Source organism: Hemitrygon akajei, chromosome 5 (assembly GCF_048418815.1).
Source record: "Hemitrygon akajei chromosome 5, sHemAka1.3, whole genome shotgun sequence".
NCBI lineage: Eukaryota > Metazoa > Chordata > Chondrichthyes > Myliobatiformes > Dasyatidae > Hemitrygon > Hemitrygon akajei.
In genome coordinates, this window is record NC_133128.1 from 133,146,357 (window position 1) to 133,172,338 (window position 25,982).

Here is a 25,982-nt window from a genome sequence, read left to right on the forward strand (position 1 = left end):
TATGAAGGTGTGAAGTATCGACAAGAAGCTCAGAGATCTCGGCCTTCACCCTGCCTTGTGTAGGGACATTTTTGTAAGATATGGGACAAGATTCAGAGACAATGACCCAGAATCTCCGTTAAGATCAAATGTCACAGCCAGTGCTTCCCATCTCCTGTGCTTTCCGAGGTGCCCTCTACTAACAATGCAGCACCCAAGACAATATCTATACATACACCACCAAGAGATAAAATGAATTTGGCATCATCCCCAGGTTATTGGCACCCTCACCTGAACAGACAGATTGAATCTCCAGTTTAGTGACAAACCCTCAGCACATGGGCAGAATAATCCCCAGGGTTGTATCTGAGAATAAAGGCAATCTATAGTTCAATAGTTCCATTTAATATCAGAGAAATATATGCAATATACACCCTGAAATCCTTGTTCTTCACAGATATCTGTGAAAACTTAGAAGAGTGCCACAAAGAATGAGTGAGTTAAAATGTTAGAACCCAACAATGCTTTTTGTTGGTTGAATTTGACGTTTACTCCATTGAACTTTGTAGTTCAGCAGCAGTTTGTGTATGTGAAGCAGGAGAAACTTTTAAAATAAGTGGGGAGGGATATGTGATGTATTCATGTATATTTTGACCCTTTGTGTTGCTGGCAAACTTCCCTGTGTTATGCACTAAACACAAGAGGAGATTATGGGTAGATGACTTACAAGTAAAATAAATGGCTGCACATTTGTTGCGCACCTCCCCATCTCTTTTGTGAGTTATTCACGGTACCTGGTTTCCTAGTACCACAAACGTAACACCTCCATCCAGTGTCCTGTAGCTGACTTTGCATGCTAGGATGAGCATGTCCCTATCACAACATAGTATGAGGCCCACTGGCCTCCCTCCAGTGGTTTAGCCTGCTTGTTGAAGCGGTGTACCAGGTTATGGCGGCTGTTGCAAGCAAACAGCTACTGAGAACCACAGGCGAGAGCTGAGTTTCCAGTGGGGACCAAAGGTGAGTTCCTGGAATGGACACAATATTGATCCAGAAATAAACAAAAGCTTTTTTTAGTTGTTGAGTTATTGTCAGCTTTCCATGTGATTGTGCTGCGCCCAAATTGCTGACCATGTTTCCTGAATAACATGACTAATACTGAAAACACATAACTGCTGAAGTTTGGGACCTTCTAAGGTCATGAAGGATTTCACAGAAATCTGTTTTGTTTTGCTTTTTCCTGTCTTAGCTCTAGTTTCTATAACTGGTCTCGATGTGCCTCCTGCGCCTCATTTATGATGGTTAAGCTTTTGTTTACTATCCTGGCAACACTGCAAACAGCTCACTGATAATCACACAACAGATAACTGCTTAAAGAGGCAATAGTGGTGTTCAATTTGCTAGACTTTATTGGTACATCCCTATTTTCCGCAAGGTTCAGTCCAGTATTGAGTGAATACTGCATTGTTGGTTGTGTTGTCTCATGGATGAGGCAATTTATCTTGCAGCATTCTGCAATACAAGTTACAGCAAAAGATCCCCTAGTACTATTTTGCAGAGATTACCCCTGATGTCCTGGCCAATATTCATCGCTCAACTAAATGCAGGTTTTCTGTTTTGCTCTCCTCCAGCTGTTTGTAGGAAGCTTGCTGTTGCAACCCGGCTTCCACTTTTTCTCTTCTGAAACAATTACTACATTTCAGAAATATTCGGATTTTGCCACATACTGTGATTGCAAAACATACTGCATGACTGGAAGTCTGTCCTTCCAGTTTTACTGGCCACGAGCAGGAAGTTTCCACGACTTTACTTTCCATTTATTGACACCATCATTAATAAACATCAGGAAATCTCCTAAAAATTATCCTGTTTTGTGAGTGACTGCACCTTGATTAATATCTCAGTTTACCCTGGAAGAAAACTATCTTTCTTTTCTTTTGCTGAAAAACAAACAAATATTTGATAGGTAAAATTGGATAGGTATATGGACAGGAAAGAGTGGAGGGTTATGGGCTGAATGCGGGTAGGTGGGACTAGGTGAGATTAAGAGTTCGGCATGGACTAGGAGGGCCGGAATGGCCTGTTTCCGTGCTGTGATTGTTATATGATTATATTTGAGAATGCATGTCTAGTGCACAAAGGTAATTCAACCATAATTTATGACAAGTAACACTGAAACATTGGGAAGATTTTAAAACCCTACTTCATTCATTCTGATTCAGATTCACTCACTTATCACACGTACATCAAAACAGACAGTGACATTATTTGTGTCAGCTATTAGCACAACCTAAAGATGTGCTGGAGGCAGCCCGCAAGTATTGCCACACATTCCAGCACCGGCATAGCATGACCACAACATTCAGCAGAGTAACAGCAAAAAACCATCCCCTTTCCTCCCTCCCTTCTACCCAGCCTTTCACAGACACACCGATGGTCCTCCAGCCCAAGGACAGGACAGGCTTCTAGCCTCCTTTGGACTTGTGGACTCACAGGCACAGTGCTTCGGCTATTGGGCCTTGACTTCTGGACTTCTAATCGACCTTTGGGCTTCAATCTTTGATATCAACCCCAAGACCTGAACTATGGACTTGCTGAGGACAGATCTTAGACTCCAGGCCTCAAACACCTGACTCACTGATGATGGGATCCCGAACTGCAGGCTTTGGGCTTAGGGCTCGCCAACTCGTGTACCTCAGAGACTTCATACTTCCTGCCTGTGCAGACTTCTGATACAATTTATCCCACGGGAACTCAGGGACCTGGGGTTGGTCTTTGTCCACTGTGTCTACCAGCTCGACATCCATCCATGTAAGTCCTTCATCTTTGTTGTCTGTGGTCTTTGAACGCAAAGCATGGAATGGAGGCTTAGACACCAGCCTAACCTCTAGTTCCCCACATCCCTGTCCTAAACATTAACCTGACCCATTTTTCCCTCTCTGATCCCAAAATCATCCCTATGAACTTAAAAACAACTAAGCCTGAGCCACGATCTTGACAGACAGCGAATGCCATCTTGACTGGAAGGTAGATTCAAGGTTCAAGATTCAAATTGTTTAACGTAATATCCACTACACAAGTGGAGAAGAATGAAATGATGGTTACTCCTGATTCAATGCAGCACAAAAAGCATAATAAAATTTAAAAAACACAATAAATATAAATATACAAGATACCTCATATACATAAATTGATTTTATGTAATGCTAGGCACAGGAATGTCTATACATGCAGTAATGATAAAGCAGAGGTTGTGGTGGTTATGGATGGAAGTGTTGATAAGCCTTACTGCTTGGGGAAAAGTACTAAAACTGTCCTTGAAAAGGAATAAACAGTCGATGTTTTGGGCCAAGACGCTTCATTGGAGCCCTGAAGAAGGGTCTCGGCCCCTTCCTTTCCATAGATGCTGCCTGAGCCACTGAGTGTTGAAGACGTGTTGGTGCACACAGTCTCTGAGTACTCAGCCTGAGATGTTGTCCAGCCTCGCAGCCTTAAGGGGGTTGACCCTCTGCAGAGTCCTTCTCACTTCTGCTGCTGTTCCAGACAATGGCTGCTCACCTGGGAGAGGGGTAGCTGGCATTGCGTTGCATGGCTCGAAGTGGGCATAAAAGAATGTCAGGGAGGGAGGTGTCACTGGTACACTTGACACTGAAGTTGAGCAGGTTAAAAATAAAGTCCTACACTTATAAGCACTGTTCATGGGCCTAGCTACTTTTCAACCATTCAAGTTTAATCGCTATTTGTGCTTACAGGGTGGTGTAACTAGTGGAGCTGCTGCCTTATAGCTTCAGTAACCTGGATTCGATCCTAATGGAGGGTCTCTGGCCTCAATGTTGACTCTTTATTCCTTTCCACAACGCTACCCGACCTGCTGAGTTCCTCCAGCATTTTGTGCATGCTACTCTGGATTTCCAGCATCTGTAACATCTCTTGTGTTTACCTTAGTTAATCGACTGCTGTAAATTGTTCTTCCCGTACAGCAGCTGAGTGGAAATCTTTGAGGAGAGAACAGAGTTCTCCCCAGTTAAAAAATGGGGAGTGATGTGCAATGTTTGGTGTAGACTCAGTGGGCTGAAGGGCCTTTTGCAATGCTGCACAAACCTATGAAACCCAGCAGATAGTTTTGACACTGAGCACCCAAAAGCTCATTGTGATTATGTCTGAACCATCTGGTTTGTGGTGCTAATGCTTACTGTGACATTGACCACAAACATTCACGTCCTTTAAAACCGTACCATGGGTTCCTTAGAAGCCACTGGACCTGTTGGTTGAGTAAAACTGTGGATGACTGTCAAGGCAACTTTGAGAGCTGGCAGCATTCAGTTTAAATCCCAAAGCATTCTCACATTTGTTTCAGCTGCGATCATTCAATTTGCTCGCCTGTAAGATGGGTGCAGAAGCTGTTGTGTGTTGCACTGTCATGCTGCTGCAAAACAGATTTCATGACATATGTCAGTAATATTAAACCTGATTCCGATTCTGATTCTAAAGATTTAAGAAAACACAGTACCCTGCCTCCTTCCATGTCCTCCTAAAATTTATGCATCTGTGTTCAAATTTGTATGTTCCCCCCCCGTTTTCCCAAAATTACTGAGGAACTTTATATTTTAAGTTCCTCCATAAAGCATGTAGAGCAATGGGCCTAGAGGCACTGAGCATGTGTCACAGTGGAAAGACTCGTCCTCGGCCACAAGGTCAGACTTCAGGAGATGTGATGAGATGAGAAGTATTACTTACCACTTGCCCAGTGATATGGCGGTCCTGCGGGCTGGCAAGGGGTGTGGCTTCTCAACATTAGTGGAACAAAATTTTAGAAAGAATCAGTATTTTTTTAATCGGCAGAATTTTTGTGGAAAATATGCAGTGTTGGCAATCTTACTTGCTCAAAACTCCAAGGAATGACGTAGTGTAAAGATATCACTGCTTGACATTATCTCGGCTGACATTAACCAATGAGTGCTCAAAACAGACTGAATCAACACCTGAGCAACAGGAAATAATCTGCTTTTATATAACGAGTGTACATGGCTGGAGTAAAAAATAATCTCGAGTCTGTAATTAATAATAAATGTTTATAAAAAGAGAAAACAAAAACACTCAGTGAGATGGGAGAAGAGTTCCCCAAATCCATAATCCCAATTACATTTTTGGCTTTGTTGATGAAGTGACTCTCAAGGTTGTTTGTTAACATTTTAATTGCTGCCCGCAAGGACTTGTACAGAATTTCAGTATCTGGCCAGTCTCCCTCACCTTATGGTGCTGTGCTGTTCCGACACCCCATTGGAATGGATCTCCAGAAGTCAACAAGTGATCAACAGCAGTTCTTCTGAATGGTAGCCAAGTTTCTATGTTTGAAGTCTCAGTTAGAATTATTATATTTGTAATTAATTTGTGTTATCCATTATTCTTTAATAAAATATCCACATTTCAGTTGGAGTCTACGTACTATGAACAGAAAACAGCAAAGGAATCTTCAGATATAGTTAGAAAAGTCAAGCCGATGTCTGGGTAGAACCCTTTGTCAAAAACTTCTTCACATTTTCATTAGATTAGCAATCACACAGAGCTAGTCAATTCTTCTGTGCAGGAGATATTTCAACTCTTAATAAGGACGATTGCAGCCTGCTGCTTGCTCCTGAATCTCCATTATTCTCTACTACAAATTGTAGTATTTCAACTCCCTTGAGAGCCGAGCTTTCAAATATCCACCTGAGGATATTCTGAGCAAGCAGAGCTTAGCAAAGTGCTGCAATCGGGCATCCTTCACTGTATCATCACCGTGGACAAGAAGGAAGATTTACTGAGCTAAAGCTAAACTTCCCTGAGCTACAGATGCAAGGCGGGTATGCAGGGAAAAAAAGTAGCGAGACAGAAAAGAGGGCTCAGCTTTTATCCAGGAAGTGAACTCTGGTATTTTCCCCCGTGGTAATATTGTCAAATGCCAGAGGACATGTATTGAAAGTGAAAGGGGAAAGATTTAAAAAGAGGTGTGCAGGGAAGTATTTTTGTTAACATAGAGTGAGGTAGATGCCTGGAATGGGCTGCATTGGCTGGAATGGTACTGGCAGAAGCAGAGACAATCGTGATGCTTAAGAGGTTTTTAGTTAGACATTTGAATATATTGGGAATGAAGGGATTAGTCCCTTAAGGTTGTCACAGCCATTGGGGAAAGGAAGTGGGGATGAGCTCCCACTACTTATTAAACCTCTCAATGGTGTGCATCTCAAATGGCCTCTGACAACCAGCTCCTGGTCTTCACATGTGGCTTAGCTACTAAGCCCAGCAAAAACATTTCTATTGACAGGAGAAGGGGCAAAGCTGGGCTACTGGTGTCTTAAAACCAGTCACTTTGGGCGAATGGGGCTTGTCAGGAATGGTTGGCAGCTCATCTTGAAGAAGGATAACAGCATAAAAAATAGATCATAATCATTTGGTTAGTACAAAAAAAAGCAGAATTCTGGAACTACTGCCACTGAGATGACCAGTGTCAAATGTAAGTTTAAAAAACTGAAGTGATTTTTGCTCTTTAAGGAACAGGCTGAGATTTAAGGAAGTTAGCTGGTCTTTGAATTGGATCTTTTGGGGCTGCACAGGGGAAGAGTCAGTGGAGCCACTACTTCACAGCTCCAGTGACACAGGTTCAATCCCGGCCTCTGTAATGTCTGTGTGAAGTTCGCATGTTCTCATTGTAACTGCACAGGTTTCCTCCGAATGCTTCAGTTTCCTCCCACGTCCCAAAGACAATGAGGTTTGCTAGTTTAATTAACGTCTGTGGACTACCTTTAATGAGTGGTAGAAGCTGGGGTAGAGAGGTGATGGGAATGTGGGAAGAATAAAATCGATTTAGTATAGGTTTAGTGTAAAAGGGTGCTTAATGGTTAGCATCACTCGGTGGGCAGTTTCAGAGCTGTATGCCTCTATGTTCCTTCGGATTAAGTATATTTTGTTTACAGCGTCTCCTTAATTCTACCCACAAATTAAGTGAGGTATTTAGTCAAAGGTACAGATATGGTGGAATAAAAAACTTGGAGTAATTGGGCTTCTCCTGTTTCCATGATGTTACAAGCTTTTATACTATTGCAAGTTCCACTCAAGGTGACCACAACTCAATTACAGCCATCTCTCTTTTTCTATAGCTCTCTCATTGTAATGATTTCATGGTGGAATACTGAAACCACATGTAATGGATTAGTTAATCAGGACTGAATGGGTCATCATAAAAAGATAACCAATCACACACTGAAAGCTTCTCACAAACGTAAATTGTTCTATTGCTGCATCATTCAAAGGCCAATCAAATTGTCATGAAAACCTGTGCAATATCTCAGAGGGAATAGATTTTCAAGTGGATATTTCTGTCATTTGGAGCATAATAATCAGTCACTGCAATGTGAAGGGGAGGGTGGGCAGAAAAAGTGGTTAAGATAGCATTTCTTTTCTAGCCTGTTGGTGTCAATTCTCTTGCTACTGCTTCCTCTTGGTAAATTTTTAGAGGCACCCACAACCTTCCTTCAACAGCTAGGCAGTGAGCGACAGAAGTATTTTGGAACTCGGAGCTGGTGGCAGGTGTATCTAAGGTGAACGTCGATCAAAACCGTTCCTCCCGCACCCAACGTGAGCCCGGGGGTGAGTGAGTGAGAGGTGAAAGCAACTTAAGAGCAGCAAGATGGCTAGTTTAGTTCCCCCTTTCCACATTCAGAGACAATCTCCTGCCACTCTGGCCAAAATTTGTCACTCAGCACAAAACAGTGACTAGATGTGGGCCTATGACTAACTCACAGTGTGTACAATTCACAAGATGAGAGAGTATGGTTGGAGTCCTTTCGTTGAACTGTTCGACACTACCTAGAGTTACATAGAGACCTAGGAGTTTAAGTCTTAATCTCTATGTATTTCTCCATCACAAAATGTGTTTTAAGCCTAAAGAAATACAATTTTCTATTTAATTACAGGTGGAGAAACCATTTTTAATGAAACGTAATTACCAAAGCCCTCTAAAACTGACATTTATGGTCATCCTATATATTTTAATCCAGCTGTATGACATCATTATATGGTATCAAGAGGCTGACAATTCCCTGGAACACACTAAAAGGCTTCTCTTAGCGAATGGAGAACAGGCTTTGAAACTAGCATTCAGTCTGAAATCACAAATTACATCTTGCTAACTATCAGATATTAAAAAAGTGTTTGACATATTAAAAGGGAAATTATTGCTGGTTTGTGGAGAGGTAATAAATTGGATAGCTGGGATGAATAAGATGTGGAGTGATGTCATCTGAAAGAGATATCAGAAGACTTTCAACTCTTGATAATTATAGAGACTACTTTCTTGAGAGATTATAATACAGGAGGATAACAATGAACATTCAGTAATTATCATTCACAGAAATTGGTCAACATCTGTTGCATTCGTAATGATTTTTGTTGGTTAACACCTTAATAAGTAGTAGAAAACAAGCAAAGTTGGTGTCAGCTTTCTAAAGTCTGCACCACAATGGCTTGGCAAAGATCCTCTTGACCAGAACTTCGCAGGCCATTTGAGTCTTGACTTGGCACTCATACCAGTAATATAATTCTTCACAGCACAGTTGAAGGTTTGCCTATTTGTGAATGGTAGACCTGCTTAATATGTAATAAATGAATGCTAGGAGAATACCTAGGAATGGATGCAATGATTACATTTGGTTCAATAGTTCAGGTAATGTCTCTTTAAAAACTCATCTGAAGCTTGTGATTAATTTCCTGCCCAATAGCATTCCACTAATGCAGTTAAAAGGCATGCTGCTTTTAATTTTATGCAGGGGCTCAGTTCCATTGCAACCTTGGCAACTTGATTGTGAGATGATGTTTTCCAAAAAATGCATGTCAACAATTGCATTATCAGGTCCCTTCTCTGGCACAAGTATCCCCATTGTAGGGTTGATTTTGGTCAGTTTCTCTGTGTAGCATTATCAGAAGACTTGCTCAGACTGGATGGCATTCTAATTACTTATTTTCATTCTTGATTCAGGGACACGCATCTATTCATAAAAGGGAGGCAAAGTGATCATTGAGGCTGTTGAGAGAGCAGTCGAAGACAATGTCTGCTGAAGTGTTGCCTTTGTGCAATAAAGCAATACCTTGGCATCCCTTCATCAGTCCCTGGCTAGACAGCTGCTGTCATACCATTCTTTTGCCTGGGGTCTTGATGTCGACTTTCTTGATAGGGGTACCTATATCGGTCTGGGCTGCTCTCTCGGTACTCCACCTTGCCCTGGTCATGGTAGCGAGACAACTTAAAAGTCTGTGTTGGAGATGGAGGCACGTCATGCCTGTGGGGTCCCTTGTACTGAGCAGGCGGGTTGTACATAGCCTCCCGCAGCCTGGCACCGCTCGGGTAATCTGGGATCCTGGGATCCAAGCGGGCGTCGGCAGCGTTCCGTGGATAGTTCCCTCGATGTGGGTATCCTATGGCGTGGCGTTGTGCACCCAAGTATCTGGGAGGTTCTCTATCACCATAGGAAGCTCGGAGATGATATTCCTCTGGTTCTCCAGGAATATGCCTAGAAGAGTCAGAGTTGAGTTTATTGTCATATACACAAGTAGAACACAGAACAGCACAGTACAGGCTCTTCAGTCAACAATGTTCTGCTGACCTGTCAATCTACTCTAAGATCAATATAACCCTTCCCTCCTACATAACCCTCCATTTTCTCTAATCCATATGCGTGTCTAAGAGTTTCTTCATGTATCGGCCTCTACCACCACCCCGGAAGGGCACTCCATGAGCCCACCACTCTCTGCGTAAAAACACTTACCTCTGACATCCCTCAAATTCTTGTCCCCAATCACCTTTAAATTACACTCCCCTGTATTAGCCATTTTCAGCCTGGAAAAATACCTCTGGCTAGCCACTCAATTTATGCCTTCTATCATCTAGTACACCTCTATGAGGTCCCCTCTCATGCTCTTTCACTCCACTGAGCAAAGTCCTAGCTCACTCAGCCTTTGCATTGGGACAATGAGAAACCTACTTGCTACAGGACCACAGACTCAGCATCAGATACACAATGTTCATGAGAAAAGCAAACTAAACATAAATTATGCACACTTTTTACAAGAAAGGACATGATTACAACAAAAATAAAATACAAAATCCGTTGTAGAGCAAACTGATCATAGTGTTCTGATTATGGGTTGTACAGGTTGGTTTAAGAATTGAGTGGTTCAAGGGAAGTAGCTGTTTTTGAACCTGTAGTACAGGACTTCAGGCTTCTGTACCTCCTGCCTGGTGGTATGGCTCGAAAGATGGTGACCTTTGATGGTGGCTGTTGCTTTCTGATGCAGCACCTCACGTAGATAGGACCAATCATAGGGAGGAATGTGCTCGTGGTGTACATTATGGCTGAGTCCACTATTTTCTGCAGCTTCTCATGTTCTTGCATGTTTGAATTGCTGTACCAGACCATTATACTTTCAGCAGTTGCTGACATGCCAAACTTCCTTAAGCTTCTCAGCAAGAAAAACACTGGCACACTAAACAAAAGCTTTGGTTTTACATATGACTTGCACAGCTACAGTTCCCCCATCTCCCCTGAGCTAGCCGACCTGTTCTGGTTCCTGAATAGACACTGGCCATGGATAAGAAATGGGTCAATTTGAAAATTATACTGCGTTATGCACATGACATTGTGGCCTCCCTCCTCCTCGTCTCTGTCACCTTCTCGAGCCTTCGAGCCATTTGTGAAGTGTGACTTTGCCTGCCGTGTCACTGATAGCTCTCTCTGTATTGCCCACTTTTTAGGGCCCGGAGACACAAGAGTAATGTAGTGGTTAGCGTCATGCTTTACAGTGCCAGTGATCGGAAGTACAGGTTCAATTCCTGCCACTGTCTGTAAGGAGCTTGTACATTCTCCCCGTGTCTGTGGGGTTTCCTCCGGATGCTCTACTTTCCTTCCACATTCCAATAGACCTACAGGTCAAGGTTTGTGAGTTGAGGAAAGGACTGAATCACATTCCTCACGAACAGGGCCACCCCACATTGGTGCTGGAAGCATGGCAACATTGTGGGCTGTGTTTGTTGTTGATGCAAACGACACATTTCACCGTATGCTTCAAGCAACACTCACAAAATGCTGGAGGAACTCAGCAGGCCAGGCAGCTTCTATGGAAAAAAGTACAGTTGCCGTTTTGGGCCGAGTTCCTCCAGCGTTTTGTGTGTGTTGCCTGGATTTCCTGCATCTGCAGGTTTTTCTCCTGCTTGTGATTTGATCAATGTATGCTTTGGAGTTTCAATGTGTGACAAATAAAGCTAATCTAACTTGAGATTGTGGGTGGTGAAATCTGGAGCAACAAATTGTGAGCTTAACTCAGTATGTAAGGCAGCAGATATGGAGGGTAACAGACAGTCTATGTTTCATCATCTGGACTGGATAGGAAGAGGGGAAGTGGATGGAAGGGGTGGAACAAGAGCTGGCTGATGATAGACTGACCCAGGTGAGGGGAAGGGTTGATAGGCAGATGAGGGACGGGGAGAGTGAGAATGAATTGGAAGCTGGAAATTTCTGATAGGAGGGAAAGATGGAGTGTGGAATAAAGGGAAGGAGGCGAACCAGTGGGAGGAAAGTGTGGGTGAAGGGGTCAGCTGGATCAGGAAGACAAAGCAAAGGAGAGCAAAATCAAGAGAAAAGGGACAGGGAGTGAGAATTCAGTTCAAGCTGTTAGGCTGGAGTTTGCCAGGTGGAATCAGAGGAAAAGCACCTGTAGAAATGTTGCATTGGCCTGAATATTATCTCATTCAGTCTTTATTCTGATTTAATGGAGGGAAACTATTGGTTGGAAACTGCTAGATGGGTACAGCAAGTCGGGAATTTTGCACCAACTGGGTGAACTTCAGAGGCGGTATAATTAACATGAATCTCAAGTGAGAGAGACTTCTGAAGTCATATAGAGTGTATAGATGAAGGGAAAATGAGGCATCATTACTGGTGATTAAATTGAACAAGATGTCCCTAGCATTAATTCTTGAGGAAGCACTATTTTATAGCACGGTGTGACAATCCTGTAAGAGCATATGATGTACATAATATACACTCAGTGGCCACCTGTCAGATACCTCATGTGGCCAGTGAGTGTATGCTGATGGTTTTCTGCTGCTATATCCAATCCACTTCAAAGTCTGATATATTGCACATTCAGAGATGCTGATTTGCACACCACTGTTGTATGCATAATTATTTGAGTTACTGTCACCTTCCTGTCAGCTTGAACCAGTCTGGCAATTCTCCAGTGACCTCACCAAACGTTTTTTGTACCATTCTCCGACAACTCTGAAGACAATTGTGCACGAATATCCCAGGAGATCAACAGTCAAACTCACTTAGATCACATTTCATCTCCATTCTGATATTTGGTCTGGTTGACAAATTAACCTCATGACCATGTCAGCATGCTTTCATGCACTGAGTTGCTAACACATGATTGGCTGATTAGATATCTGCATTAACGGACAGGGTGTACCTAATAAAGCGGACACTTATTGTAGATCTATATTAGAAACATAGAAAATAGGTGCAGGAGTAGACCATTCGGCCCTTTGAGCCTGCACCGCCATTCAGTATGATCATGGCTGATCATCCAACTCAGAACCCTGTACCTGCTTTCTCTCCATACCCCCTGATCCCTTTAGCCACAAGCACCATATCTAACACCCTCTTAAATATTAATGTCTGAACACCCACAACACACCAGACCATAGTAGAGTTTAAAAAGTGTATCACTGATTACAGTGATAATCGATACTATCATCAAATGCATTGGAAAAGCAGAGATAGCTATTTATGCTATATACAAGTATAGGTTGAAACTCTTTGCTCCCTTAGGGGGCTAAAGAAATTTGGCATGTCCCCTTTGACCTTCACCAATTTTTATCAATGAACCACAGAAAATGTCTTATCCTAGGTATCATGGCTTGGTATGGCAATTGCTCTGTCTATGATCGTAAGAAATGCAGAGTTGTGGACACAGTTCAGCACATCATAGAAGCCAACTTCCTCACCCTGGACTCTGTCTACACTTCTCACTGCCTTGGTAAAGTGCACAACTTAATCAAAGACCCCACCCACCTTGAAACATGTTCTCCCCTCTCCCATCCCATCGTGCAGAAGATAAAAATCCTGAAACCACGTACTAGTATGCTCAGGGACAGCTTATATCCCCTGTTATAAGACTATTGAACGGTTCCCTAGTACAGTCAGAGGCCTCTTAACCTCACAATCTACATTGTCATGACCTTGCACCTTATTGTCTGCCTGTGCTGCAGTTACTCTGTAACTGTACTCTACATTCCTTTGTCCTATTTCAATGCACAGACATGAAGAAAAGATCTGAATGGATGGCATGCAAAACAAACCATTACACTCTAGAACCAAGGGGATAACTTACCCCAACTTCACTTGCCCCATCATTGAAATGTTCCCACAACCAATGGACTCACTGTCAAGGTCTCATGTTCTTGATACTTATTGCCTATTTACTTATTATTTCTTTTTTTTGTATTCATACAGTCTGCTGTCTTTTGCACAGTGGGTGCAGTCTTTCATTGATTCCATTACGGACTTAACCTCGGGGTTGTATATGGTGACATATATGTACTTTGATAGTAGATTTACTTTGAACAATAATAAAATGAATATCAAGTTTAATTATCACTCAGGTTTAATTTCCAGATCAGCCATGATCTTATTGAATGGTGGAGCAGGCTCGGCGGGCCAGATGGCCGACTCCTGCTCCTATTTCTTATGTTCTTATATTATTATTCAACCATACACATGAATACAGCCAAACGCAGCATCGTTCCTCCAGGGCCAAGGTGCGAAACGCAGGGCCACTAGTCCAACACAGCACAAAGCATATATAACATATATAATTACGACAGCAGGAAAACATGGAGTCATTAAAAATAATAACCAAGTTCCTTGAGAGTCATGGCCTGTAGGTCGATGGTGCAAGAGACATTGGACTTGCGGTATTCTACATTACCGATATCCAACAGGGTCTCACAAACACAAGAAACACAAGCGAGGCAATCATTTGCACCGTTTGTCTGACCGCGCACCACCTCCAACGCAGTGTAGCAGACAGCAACATGGTACACCGCAAGTCCAACCCCACCTCTATGGAGCAACCTGCTGGCAGATTAAACATGCAGTATTGATGACCTTAATATCAAGAAGACACCAGAGGTAGTGTGGTCTTGTGGAGGGGATTTTATTGAAACCTACCAAATGTTGAAAGGACTAGATAGGGTGGATATGTAAAGGATGTTTCCTCTGGTGAGGGTATCCAGAACTAGAGGGCACAGCCTCAAAATTGAGAGACAACTTTTTAGATAGAGGTAAGGGGGATTTTTATAGCCAGAGAGTAGTGAACCTGTGGAATGCTCTGCCATACACTGCGGTGAAGGCCAAGTCTGTGCGTATATTTAAGATGGAAGTTGATAGTTTCCTGATCGGACAGGGCGTTAAAGGATAAGGCGAGAAGCCAGATGTATGAGGTTGAGTGGGATCCGGGATCATCAGCCATGATGGAATGGCAGAGCAGACTCGATGGGCTGAATGGCCTAATTCTGCTCCTATGTCTTATGATCTTATGATCATAAAGAAGAAGTAAAGGACGAACAATTACCCGGGTTTTAGACTAGAGCGGCTGTTAGAACTGAGCTCGCTGCCAGTCAAGTCCCAAAGGTGCTGAACTTGAGAGTTTCAACCTGTATAAGAGTATAGAATAAAAACAGCTGTGGAGGTTCATCTGTAAGTTGAAGGTTTCCATGATCATGGAGTATCCTGCTAACTTCCCCCTTCCCTTAGCCCTGGCACAGCTACAGGTATCTATTATTGTAATGTCTCTGAAGGATATTGTTTACTCATTTCCTTTGATACATTTCATGGGACACCTGCCAACCTTCGTGGAGTAAGATAAACAACCGATCTTTTATCTTGCCTTAAGATTTTATTTTGCCTCATATGACTACACTTCTACTGGTTACTCAAGTGGCCGGCTTGTAGGGGCTCTCCGCTCTCCTCTGGGTGGTAGTTTTGACTATGGTCCACATGCAGGAAATGATTCTCAGTGTATGAGCAGCTGGGACATCACCTGCAGGACAGACACTGCACCTGTGAGCTCTTTGCAACGATTCCGTCTCTCTCTCTCACATTCTCGCAGTATGAGAATGCACAAGGTAATAATGAACCGCCCAGCCCAAATGGTTAGTGTCACCAAAGCAGCACTCCAATTCTTCAGAATCAGAATCATTGACATACATCGTGCCACCTCTTGTTTTGTGGCAGCAGGACAGTGCAATACCTAAAAAACTGTAAATATATAAAATTAAATAAGTAGTGGAAAAAGAAAACCCAAAAAACAGCCATCACACCTCCCTACTACCTTCCACCTCAGATACTTCCTCCCCCTTAAGTGCATCCATGACATTTGCTGAGATTATTTCATATAATAGGAAGTTCCACGTTTTAACTATTCCACTGGTTAAAAATTTTCACCTAAATTTCTCTTTGGGTTTTAAGAATAACAATTGTACACTTACAATTATATTTGGAAATACACTTACATTTGGAAATATTTTTTCTATGCCTACATTCTCAACCCTCTTTGTAATTTTAGTTGTCACTTTCCACAGTTCCCTCCGATGAATTAGAGATGAGAACTATGCACAGTGTTGGGTGGTCTAAACAAGATTCTGTACACGTTTTACAACCACTATTTCTCCTTTTAATTCTCTCCTTACAAGTGAGCACTAGTGCTTTATTTGCATTTCCTGTGGTCCCACACTAATCAGCGCTGTTACTTTTAGTGATTTTATATCTATCCCACTAGAAGCATTTGTAACAGTTTTAAGAGTTTTAGTCTCCAAGGGCAGGGTGACCTCATTAGTCTTTTGTCCAAAAAGCAGAGCTTCACAATTCCAGTTTTAAAAGGAGAGTAATTTACGAATGGACGCGATGCCAGTGTTAATACTTGTGAAGCACTACATCCCACACTACTTCTCCTTTGCAAGTTAACATAATGGCTGATTGAGGTTTGTACGGTAAGGAGCTGAGATGTAAACAGCAGCTAGATCTGATACATCTTTAGCTGTTATGGCTGTGACACTCAGAAATCAGCCTTCAGGGTGCGACATGTAGACCTGTGCTGTTAAAGGTCACAGCATTTAAGCCCCCCGGTCAAGCTTGCAACACTTGGCTTGAGCTGTTACATTCGCAGCTCTAAGACCCGATCACTTTAAGTCTGCTTGATTTAGGCTTCAGCAGTTGAGACTACAATACAGGCAGCAGCACTTAGATCTGAGCTGTTAAGATTTCATCAGTGGCTTTGAGCAGTTATATTCACATCACTTGCCTTTGGCAGATACACTGCATCATTTTTCTACAGTGGTTCAAATTGAATCACCAAGCCCTGACCAAGTAAGATTACAACATTTAGACCTGAACAATTAAGGTCACCTACTTGCCTTGAACAGTTGAAGATTAAAAAATGACTGTAACAATCAAGAGTAGTGTCGATACCTGGTTTATGCTGTCAGCAGCAGCTACTGGTGAAGATATTAAAGTGCAGCATTGCATTAGAAAAGAGTTCAAAAAAGCTACTTTAAGTCCTAGTCACCATGACTTAAAATAAACTTTCATTTATGTAGCATTTTTCACAACCTTCCAATGTCCTGTAATGCTTACAATCAATTTAATTCTTTTAATGAGCAACCACTTGTAATAAGGAAAGGCAATCTGCACACAACACTGTCCGCTGAGTGGTGATTTTTTATTTGGGCAAGGCAAATGATTCAGCTACAAATGCTCACCTAAGAGGATAGACGCAGTTTCCGTTTATTGGATCATTGAGATGTACTTCATGTTGTGTAGCAGGGGCTGAGTATACTATAAAATTAAAGTTATTTGCCCAAAGTCGTCATGATGTTTTGCAATAGGATCTTGACAGATTAATCACAGGGAAGGCCTATACTTACTCTGCATGATTACATCTGGCTTCATGTTCAACGCGTGCTTAGGAATTCAAAGGGCAGCTCAGTGGTACGGCCTCACAGTTCCAGTGACCTCAGCTTCAATTCTGATCTGGGGTGCATCGGAAAGGAACTTGCATGTTCTTCCTGGGACTGAGTGGGTTTCCCTTTAGATTTCCCAGGTTTCCTTCCATATCGCAGAGACAGGCTTATTGTTGGATTAACTGACCACCTTACATTGATCCCAGTGCAGGCAGCTGGTGATAAAATTGGGAGGGGAGGTGTTACAGAGGACACAATAGGGAATAGATCAGATGGAAATGTCATTGTGCTGGGAGTCAGCTTAGCTTTGATGGGCTGAATGGCACCTTCTATGTTGTAAAGAATTATATAACTGTTGGTGTTACACAGAAAAAGAGACAGGAGTTCTGCATCCTTCAGAATCCACTGTGAGTGATGAGTGACAGAAATACTGGAGACAGAAAGGGATGTATCATGGAAGAACGCAATAAAAGGCATTAACCAGACTGCATATGGAGTAAACACAAGGAAATCTGCAGATGCTGGAAATTCAAACAACAACACACACAAAATGCTGGTGGAACACAGCAGGCCAGGCAGCATCTATAGGGAGAAGCGCTGTCAACATTTCAGGACGAAGGGTCTCGGCCCGAAATGTTGATAGCGCTTCTCCCTATTGATGCTGCCTGGCCTGCTGTGTTCCACCAGCATTTTGTGTGTGTTGTTGCATATGGAGTATTGTGAGCAGTTTTGGGTCCCCTTTTCTTAATTGGAGAGGAGGTTCACGAGAATGATCACTGGAATGCAATGATTAATGTATGAGGAGCATTTGATGGCTCTGGGCCTGCATTCACTGGAGTTTAGAAGAATGAGGGAGGAATCTCATTGAAACCTGGATAGAGTGTACGTGGAGAGGCTGTTGTCTATAGTGGGGAAGTCTGGGACCAGAGGCCACATTGTAGAAGCATGTCCCTTTAGAACAGAGATGAGGAGGAATTCTTTAGCCAGAGGGTGGTGAATCTGTGGAATTCATTGCCACAGATTGCAATGGAGGCCAAGTCACTAGGTATATTTAAAATGGAGGTTGATAGATTCTTGATTAGTAAAAACGTCAAAGGTTATAGAGGGAAACCAGGAGAATGATGCTAAGGAGGATAATAAAACATACATGAAGGAATGATCAGCAGATTTGATGGGCCAAATGGCCTAATTCTGCTCCTTTGTCTTATGGTCCAAAAGGATGAGAATTCTAAATCTGACTAGATAGAGTTAAGTCTGTCTGAATAGTCAAGGCACAATAATGCTGTACTGATGTGTGAGGGCGTTGCAGGAATTGTGCATTAGAAGGTGAGAGATTGGCATTAGCTTGGGGCTCTTTCAAAGGAATAGCCAAGATGAATTAGTAATATTCTTCCAATTCATTTAGCTTCAGTCAATGTCTGTGAAATCGGATAATGCTGCAATTTAATCTAATCACCAGCAATCTCGCACATAGACTACCCCTCCTCTGTTAATAGTTACTCACCGCCTTCTATTTTCAAAATTCCTCACTTAGAATCTGTCAGCAATGCTAATACTGTTTTCTCTAAAATATTTATTATATAATTAAAGTTTAAGAGAGTTCAAACCACAAATGCAGTTTTGAGGGGGAGTAAACTGGTACAGTGTGTTCAGGCACTAGTCAGTGCCAATTTTACTAATTGTATTATTATAAAATCCCAGGTTCACCTGCATTGGGGAAAAGGCTATGTAAACATATCAAGCTGCAATTACACACTCCTACTGGTACAAATACTCTAACCTATTACTCTTCAACCATTACGTTCCTGATATCTTCACTCACCACAACATTGAACACAACCTAAGGACTCACTTTCAAGGAATCTTTACCTCATGTTCTCAGTATTATTTATTTATTTGTTTGTTTGTTTATATAGATTATTATTTGATTTTTACAGTACATTTGCACATTTATTCTTTTGCACATTAGTTGTCACTCTTTGTGTGTAGTTTTTCATTGATTTTCTTTGTTCTACTGTGAATGCCTGCAAAAAATACATACCTCAATAATATATTTACATTAAAGCTGAAACACTCCAACTATGTGATTTTACAACCTATTGTTTGATCATAGGTAAAGTATTTTTGAGGCGTTCTGTCAGGTGATGTGAGAGAAACCGCTGTTCTTAGAGCCAATGTAGGCTAGTTTGCACCATTCAGTATGTTGCAGAGAAATGACAGTGTGCATTAGATGTGGCGAGGATGCTTTCTATAGTGGGGGAGTCTAGCACCAGAGGGCACAGACTCTGAATTGAAGGACGTCCATTTAGAACAGAGATGAGGAGGAATTTCTTTAGAGGGTGGTGAACCTGTTGAATTCATTGCCACAGATGATTGTGTGTGCCAAGTCATTGGGTATATTTAAAGCACAGGTTGATAGGTTCTTCATTAGTATGGACATCAAAGATTATGTGGAGAAAGCAGAAAGAATGGGGCTGATAGGGTTGAGAGGGATAATAAATCGGCTGTGATGAAATAGCAGTGCAAACTCGATGGGCTGAGTGGCCTAATTCTGCTCTGCCTTATCATCATTGAACTTGAATGTTCTGTATTCAAGTCTCACTCCAACAACGCTAACATATAATCCAATCAGATACTCCAGCAGAATACTGAGCTTTAACTATTTGTAACACCTTAAAAGATGAGTGTGTATGAACCTCATTTGTGATCTACTATTACACTGATGACTTTTCTGCCCTGCCAGATATGTGTAGGTAATCTCAAGGTACCAATTTGAACAATAAGTAATATCTGCACAATGTCCTGATCAATATTTATCCAACAACCAAAACAGAATATCTGATCATTATCACCTGGTCTTTTAGGACATTGTGTGAGCAAATTAGCTACAAAATTGTCCTATATTTCAATAGTGAGTGCACTTACAAAATGTTCTTTATCGGCTTTGTGATATCCTGGAGCCTACAAATGTAGTTACAAATTCAAGTTCTATATTCTACTTCCAGTAGAGTAATTGTAAATACAATTGGTCTGAAACAAATTTACACATAACACACGAAGTAAACGACAAGTCAAATCAAGGAGTGACGAAAACAAAAGGATGAACACGCCATTCCTCTTAGGGCAAGCCTTCCAAAACTCACCAATTACTTACTTGGCTTATATAATCACAGAACTCTGGGCAGAATTTAAGTGCATAATTGTAATCTGCCAAATTTGCTCCATCTCTGTTAGCTCCAAACTTCCGTTTGCAAAACCTAACGACGGGCCAAGTCTCTGTCATGTGAAATAAGCCATGTATTTGGTCTTTAAATACAGCTATCCTGATGCTGCTTTGAATATCATGGCCTCTCAACCATAGTTTAAGGTGTAACAAGAAGCAAAAAAAAATTTTGCTGCCTCCCCCCGGCCCCTTTTCCCCACTTTGAGGCCTGCTCCAGAATTTCTGTAAAATGAGTTAATTTTCATGGCATTCAAATTATAAAATTCTAAATTCTAGGCTCCTGAAAACGCTTTGCCTTATGAATACACGAGTTCAAACTCAAAAAACGTAAATGCACGAAACTTTCAGGTGATTTACATTCATATGTGGATGTAATCTATTATCATTGAATACACTCAGGCTACATCCACACTAGACCGGATAATTTTGAAAATGCCGGTTTCGCGTAAAAACGATAGGCGTCCACACTATGTGTTTTAAAAAATATCTCTATCCACATTGAAACGGAGATTTCGGCATATCTCCTCCTACTGGGTGTGCGCAGGACACATCTACTGAAAACAAGCGACATGCTTGGTGTCGAATCTCGCTGTGAAAGTGTACGTTTGTGTAGTTACAGACTAGAAAAACTTAAAACGACGGACAGCTGTTGGCTCTCGTGCAGGAGAACTTAAAAGTAAAAGATAACAAATACTGGAGCGTACGGAGGCAATCGACAGGGAGTTCACAGACAGATTGACCTGGCTGGCGACGAACCTTGAAAAACTGACTATGTTGCATTAATAAAGCACCTTGTTAAATGTATAAATGTTTTAATGTCTGCATCAGTGTTATCTTGTATTTCCATACAATGTTACATTAGGCTGTTACACATCTACTGTCAGAGAAGTACTTGCATAAATAGGTAAACCATCTTCATACGAGCAAGGACAGAAAACAGGGGAAAGTGAGTACAGTATACTTATTTATTCAGTAAGTTATGGGTCAAAGTATTTGGTGAGTACATTTCTAACTCTTCTGACTTCAGTCTCGTTGCCGTCTGTTCTGAAATTGTTAGGTTGCGTTCAAGAAAACAATGAAATAGCGCGCTGCCATCTGACAGCGTTTACCCCATCCACACTGATCTACCCCAGCAGCGTTTTCAAAAATACCCACCCTGGAAAGCATTTCTGAAAGCTCCGGTTTTGGGGGACGAAAACGCCGTTTTAGTGTGGACGAAGGGTAAAAACGAAGAGAAAACGCTTCAGTTATGAATTTATCCGGTGTAGTGTGGACATAGCCTCAGTGGCTACTTTATTAAGTACCTCCTGTACCAGGTTCGATGTGTGCATTCAGAGATGCTCTTCTGCATACCACTGTTGTATTCTGTGGTTATTTGATTAGCTGTCGCCTTCCTGTCAGCTTGAACGAGCCTTGCCAATCTCCTTTGATCTCCCTCATTAACAAGGCATTTTGGCCCATAGAACTACTGCTCATTGGCTGGCTTTTGAATTTCACACTATTTCCCTGTTCTCTAGAGACTGTTGTGTGTGAAAATCCCTGAAGGTCAGCAGGTTCTGAGACACTCCAACCACCACGTCTGGCACCAGCAATCATTCCATGGTCAAAGTCACTTAGATCATATTTTTCCCCATTCTGATGTTTGGTCTGAACAACAAACAAACCTCTGGACCATGTCTGCATGCATTGAGTTGCTGCCACTTGATTGGCTGGTTAGATATTTACATTAAAAAGCAGGTACCTAATGAAGTGACAGTATACTGAGTGTATATCTCAGACTTCACTTGACATGAGCATGGTTGTATTTTCTGTGTCCTTCAGATCATTCTCACATTTGGCCCTTCTTTCCATGTCGTATCCAAGTTTCAGGAGTGATCATTGAACAGACTGGACCTCTGCGTAGGGTTGTGGAAGCAAGGTCTGCAGATCCTTCAAGAAGCAACTGGGGGCCACGATGGCAGCATGTTCACCCGCTTGCACTGTACTTTCCTCCCTCAGCCTTGGACGGTGTGCCTGCACCTACTCACAGAACCAAACATTGCATATGTGGAAGGCTGCGCATTGCGCCGATTTCAGCTCTTTGACAGAGCTCTGCTCTCCAGCTTTTCATCCAGAGTCATTTGACTGTTTAATTTGAATGGGCCCTTTTCCTTTTGTTATTCTTTACTAACCCTTCAGTTAAGATTCATGAATATAATACCTTTAATCGTATGCAGAGTACTGTCTGTTATTTCGTGGCATTAATTTGTAGCAGGTTAGTAAATGACACAGCATCCACACAAACCAGGGTTGGGATCAAGTGCGCCTCAATCTCTAAAGTTTGGTGGGACCAGAGGTTGTTTTCTCTAGACTTATGCAGCCAAGGAAACTGGGGCGTTTCAATTGTATTCATTTACTTTCATCTGATCACCTGCCCACCACTTCCATTGGACTATTATTCTGTTTCTGGGTTCATTAAATGAATAGAATGACAAGAAAGAAGGATATCTACTTTTTCTTCACTTTGTTTAAGGTACTTTCTGATCTTGCTGGCAAAAGAAAAATTGAATTCAGTGTTCTGAAGAGAAAACTTCTCAAGTTAAAGCAAAGCTTTGTCAATATAAAGTTTAGTTATACAGAGAGAAACTAGAGGAGTTGGGATTGTTTTCCTTGGAGCACAGTAGGCTTAATGGTAGTCTTTAAAATTATGAGGGGGTGCATAAAAATGAATAAGGAAATATAATTTCCCTGTCAGAAAGATCAGGACCTGAATTACAGTACAATAAAATTCTGATGATTGGTATCCAATAACTTGATAGCCAATATTCAAAGGTCCTAAATGCTCAGTATCTGGCTCACTCTAGGATGCACTCAAATGGGAATCTGCATCATGGGACCAGGTACGCAGATGGAGCTGAGGATGGGGACTGGAATGCAAGTGGGCTTGCAGCTGGAGCTGGGGTCAGAGTGCTTGCCTATTTCACCTTGAAGTTGAAATACACAAACTGAAACTCACTGGGTTCCACTTCCTGTTTCCTTTGAACTTGCCAGGACTCAGTTTACCACTATCTTTAGACTCAACATGGGCTCACTAAAACATTTATAATCCTGCAGTGTAACATAGTGAGAATAAGCATGTTTGGATACTAATAGGAATAACATTATTAATCCAGAAAATCTGCGAACTTGGCACCATCAAGTAAGTCCTGAGGGTGGCAGATTATCAGAGTTTCAGTGTCAAACATAACGTAGGACAGTACAGCACAGGAACAGGCCTTTCAACAGGTCTGCACCAAGCTTAATTTCAATCTAATTCATCCCATCTGTCTGCCCATGGGCTGTATACATCTATTCCCTGCCATTTCCATTATGAGCACTAGCCTCTCTACCATCAAGGACTTCTTCAGAAGGTGTCATCTTAGAAAGGTGACGTCCATCGTTAAGGACCACCACCACCCAGGACATGTCCTCTTCTCATCACACAGTCAGAGAGGAGGTACAGGAGAATGAAGACACACATTCAACATTTCAGTAACAGCTTCTTCCCCTCCTCCATCAGATTTTTGAATGGACATTGAGCCTAGGAACACTACCTCACTACCTGTTTCTCTCTTTTTGCACTATTTATTTAAATGTTTTAATATATTTCTTATTATAATTTATGGTATATTTTATGTATTGTACTGATATGAAATTACCATAAAGCAACAAATTTCATGACATACGTCAGTGATAATAAACATGATTCTGATTCATGTGACTTGTCTCAATGCCTCTTAGATATTGCCTTTCTACAGTATCTACATCCATCACCTACCCTGGCAATGTTTTTCAGACTCCTTACACCTTCTGTGTAAAAAATCATTCCTTACATGTCTCTGGTAAACTGTCCTTCTCTCACTTTAAATCTATGCCCTCTAGTACTTAACATTTCCACCATGACAGAATTATACTGGCTGTCTACCTCATCTATGCCTCTCAGAATTTAATGAAACCCCACTGGTTTCCTTGGCTGCGTAAGTCCAGGGAAGACACACTCTGGTCCCGCCAAACCCGTGAGACTGAGACAGCTCTCCCACCCCAAACGCTGGGTTGTGTGGATGCTGTGTAATTTGCTACCCTGTTACAACTCAGTGCCAAGAAACACACTGCATACGACTAAAGGAATTATATTTATGAAACTTACTTAACTAAAGGGTTAATAAAGAAAGATAAAACAAAAACGGCCCATTACAATTAAACAGTGCACAAGTTGGAGCTCATCTTGAACTTCTCTGTCACTGACGCGCTGGGTCCTCGGTCTGCGTGAACGCACACACCACATTCTGAATGTCACTCGCAATCCATCTCGAACAAATAGGTCTCCCAACGGGTTGTATCCTACGACCGGTTCTCCCCAGAATCTTCTCTTTTCACCTCCCGCCGAACAAAAGCTCCAAGACCAACCTTAGTGTCCCTCAACATAAAAACTCCCCCCAGTTTCACCATTCTAACTGGATGGCACACATTCCTCATCATCCCTCATCTTCAACAATAACCCAAACAGGCTGAAAGCAGAACAGACCGCTCTTACTGAACTGCTAAATGAAATACCTACAGCACAACAGTAAAGATGTGAACCAGGGCATTGCATTAATATTCGTCAATCAAGTTGCCCCTCAGCCTTCGATATTGCAGAGATAACAATCAAAGTCAGTCAATTCTCTCCATTTAGCCAATCCAATCCAGGTAATGCTCTAGAACCTTCTCTGCATCCTCAAGTCTCCACATATTTCCAGTAATGCAGTGACTAGAACTGCACAGAAGGTTCCATATATGGCTCTCAGAGGTTTCTATAAGGCCTCAGCAATCTTCTCCATTCCCTTCCTCAGTACCCTGGGAATGATTCCATCAGGTCCTAGGGATATCTGCCTTCATGACACCAAAAAGCACATAGGATATTGCAAAGAACTGAAATATATAGCATTAAACAGTGTGGAAATAGATTTAATTGCAACTTTCAAAAAGAAAAACATATATAGGTTAATAATTTGAGGGGCTAATTATTTACTCTGTGCTTAATGAGCTCTCCCATGCTATGTCACATATCTTTTTAAATCTGTACATGTATATTGGCGCCTGAATGGTTAATACCACCTTGGTACATCCTTGCCAAATGTGCCAATTAGAGCATCTCTGCTAAAATAGTTGAATTGCACCATATTAGTGATTTAAAGCAGAGATGGGTTTAAAAACTCTTAAAAGGAGACCTTTGTCAGAATACATAAAGCCAAATGGAAAAAAAATCTCATTTTCAAAATTAATTAAGATTTCCATAGGTGGTATTAAATGTCAATTTATTCACACAAAATCAGCTCTGGGCTCACCATGACCAGATTTTCATGCTTCAAAGCATGAAAGGGGAAATATCCCTCAAAATGATGATTAAATGCGTAGGAGGAGGTCAGAGAAAAACAGTGCCTGTGTGGGGTGCTCCCACCATATAGAGAATGGTTTCTGTTGCAGTATTTAATGTGTAATGATCTTAAAAGTGTAGAAAATGACGTGCACATTGTAACTGATGTTTAAGTACTGAGACAGATAATTTATTAAGGAGCATAGTTTTTGCAAAATGTGAAAAGAAATAATTACCCATTCAGAAAGAGGATAAATGGAAGGAGCACTTAGAAGCGGGGTGTCAAGAGATGAAAATTTAGGAATACATCCAATAATAATTGGTTGGATTTTGTTTTTCCTGTCCAACCAACA

At 41.7% G+C, this 25,982-nt stretch overlaps 1 protein-coding gene across 4 annotated transcripts in view; it reads right to left on the reverse strand.

Moving 5' to 3' along the window:
- Nucleotides 1–25,982, reverse strand: part of LOC140728185 (partitioning defective 3 homolog B-like) — a 1,189,360-nt gene that overhangs the window by 38,960 nt on the left and 1,124,418 nt on the right. For 2 of the 4 annotated variants that reach the window (XM_073046527.1, XM_073046529.1), the window contains one exon: nt 5,038–9,524. The exons of 1 other annotated variant lie outside the window; for it this stretch is intronic. In XM_073046527.1, coding sequence (XP_072902628.1) covers nt 9,128–9,524 — 397 coding nt within the window. In that variant the 3' untranslated portion in view covers nt 5,038–9,127. Of the gene's footprint in view, nt 1–4,968; nt 9,525–25,982 lie in introns of those variants that run through there. One more of the 4 variants, XM_073046528.1, reaches the window with a different exon arrangement.